This window comes from Dendrobium catenatum, unplaced genomic scaffold, assembly GCF_001605985.2.
Source record: "Dendrobium catenatum unplaced genomic scaffold, ASM160598v2 fragScaff_scaffold_357, whole genome shotgun sequence".
In the NCBI taxonomy this organism is placed as follows: domain Eukaryota; kingdom Viridiplantae; phylum Streptophyta; class Magnoliopsida; order Asparagales; family Orchidaceae; genus Dendrobium; species Dendrobium catenatum.
In genome coordinates, this window is record NW_021318819.1 from 182,141 (window position 1) to 184,339 (window position 2,199).

The following is a 2,199-nucleotide window of genomic DNA, read 5'->3' on the forward strand; positions in this document are numbered from 1 at the left end:
TGAAATAGAATTGTAGATAAGTTTATGAATGATAACTTAAGTCTCTTATATTTTTAAAATAATAATAATAATTTATAGAAATTTGTTTTTAGAATGAATTTTTCAAGAAAAAGGCTTTCTGAGAAAATTTCAACTTTTTTTCAATAAAAAAAGATAACACACCGAAGAGACTTTTCAATAATTTTGACTCTTCTGAAAATATTCTCTAATTACTTTCCTATGAACAATATTGATGGAAACCACCTAACGGAAAGACTTACATGACGCGGGATTAAATAATTATAATAAATATATAATATTTAGTGAATAAATACGACAGGTTATATACAAAGTATACAATAAACATTAAAGCGCAGCACAAAGTCTTCCCTGACAGAAGCAGATGTACAAATAATAAATATTTAAAAAATTGAATTCACAAATCAAAATTAAAATCGATCTTAGAAGGGGTGATGTTTGGCATTCCCAAATATTCCGCCGAGCAGTTCTTGCCGGTACGGTAGAAAGCTCCGACGGTAGCTGCCCGCCGCAGGAGGCTGTCCACCGCCGGAGCCAACTTTGCCGTAGTAGATTCGGTGAGCGGTGACGATATCCATTTCTTTCGTAGTCTGGCCTTTTCCCTTCCCGCTCTTCTCCTTCTTCTCAGCCTCTGCCGGTACCGATTTAGCAAAAGAGTTCAAGTTTCGAAGGGTTTTCTTCTCCTTTTCTTTCTCCTTGCCATCCGGCAGCGGAATAACAACAAACCTCTCCTTCCCATCGCTCCGACTCCGGCCAACTACAAGATCCCGAAGCTTCCACCTCCGCGATGCCGACGCTGAGGCTGACGAACCGGTAGAGCTACTCTTACGACAATGATCCGGAGACTGCGGAGCAGAGCTTGCCGGAGCGGCCCACCGGAGCCGCTGATCCATACCCTTCGCCACTGACACGATTGACGAAGACGAAGACTCGGATCCCGACCGCGGCGTATCACGGTTCTCGTATTCCAGAATAAATTGGTCGACACTCTCCTCCAAGTTCTCCTCCTCCGTAGGGTCTGCGTTTTCGCCAATGAGGTCGCGATTAAAGAGCGGATAGGCGGGGAGGATCCGACCGTTGTAGAAGATCTCGTCCGCTGTGGTATCCGGCCAGCTGCCCGGATCGGACTTGATGGAAAAGGCGAACTCGAAATCTTCTTCCTCCTCGCTGACGATCTCCGTCGGTGCAGTCTCCAAGAGCTCAGCGGCGTCGCCGAATTCCACGAAGCCGAGCCTTGGCTCCTCCATTCTTCCTAAGTCGTCCTCTCACTAGGATTCTTTCTCTCTCTCTCTCTGAAATCGTTTATCACGTTGAAGAAGCAATAAGAGGAATAAGAGACTGAGCGGCACATATAAAGAGGAGCCGTGGCGGAATGAATCGTGAGGATGAAGCTACGACTAGTCGCCCCGCGCTAAGTAGGAGAGGGGGTCGCACGGCGAGGTGGCACGTGTGAGATTAATAGGCCGAGCTTTCTATCGGCCATCCTTCCATGCGACTTCCTCGTAATCTAATTTCTGCGAAATGGTGTATCTACCCTTCCATTTCCAGCAGACGGTCTGATTTTCATGAAGATTCCTTTATTGGCGTAAACTAGTAAGTACTCGTTGTGTTCAACGGCGTGGCGTTCCTGAGACTTTAGATAAAATAAATGTGAACGCCTTCGTCACGTGAGAGACTGGAGTAATTTTTTTATTTGTTCCTACGGAAATAATTGCTTAAACAATATTATTCAGGAATTATTTATATTGCAAAGCTATTCTTTTTTTATATTTTTTAATTTAATATTCAATTTTAAGGTCATTTCATAAGAGATAATTTGGAGATATTCATTATCTTATTAATAATTGTAGTATAACTTTCAAGACAAAATGAAAATACATAATAATTTTATTTAAGATGATAAAAATAAATAATAATTATTGTGTATTTTTTTGGAACAAGCGTAAATATTTGCTGTCATTTTAAATGGAGCGTTTGACAGCATAACTAATCCTCGGCGGAATCTATCGAGGTCAACCACTGGCATCAGAACCACAATTATTTTTCCCCACTTAAGAGGGGAGGTTGTAGTTGAGTGTATTCGAATTTGGGATTGGAGGTTCCCAACCATACTCTCCCACCAATTATCCTAAGCCTCGGTACTTTTATTGTGCATATGATTATCTTATTTTATTCTTAAAA

General features: G+C 41.7%; 1 protein-coding gene across 1 annotated transcript; it reads right to left on the minus strand.

The window, feature by feature from the left end:
- Window positions 1–323: 323 nt before the first annotated feature.
- On the minus strand, window positions 324–1,379 carry LOC110100418. Its single transcript, XM_020827915.2, has one exon. It carries the CDS (start codon window positions 1,263–1,265, stop codon window positions 441–443), a length of 825 nt encoding a protein of 274 aa, XP_020683574.1. The 5' UTR covers window positions 1,266–1,379; the 3' UTR covers window positions 324–440.
- Between the last annotated feature and the right edge of the window lie 820 nt (window positions 1,380–2,199).

Excerpts from the sequence above, each read along its gene's own strand:
- LOC110100418 (XM_020827915.2), bottom strand. The coding sequence starts at position 1,265 with ATGGAGGAGCCAAGGCTCGGCTTCGTGGAATTCGGCGACGCCGCTGAG.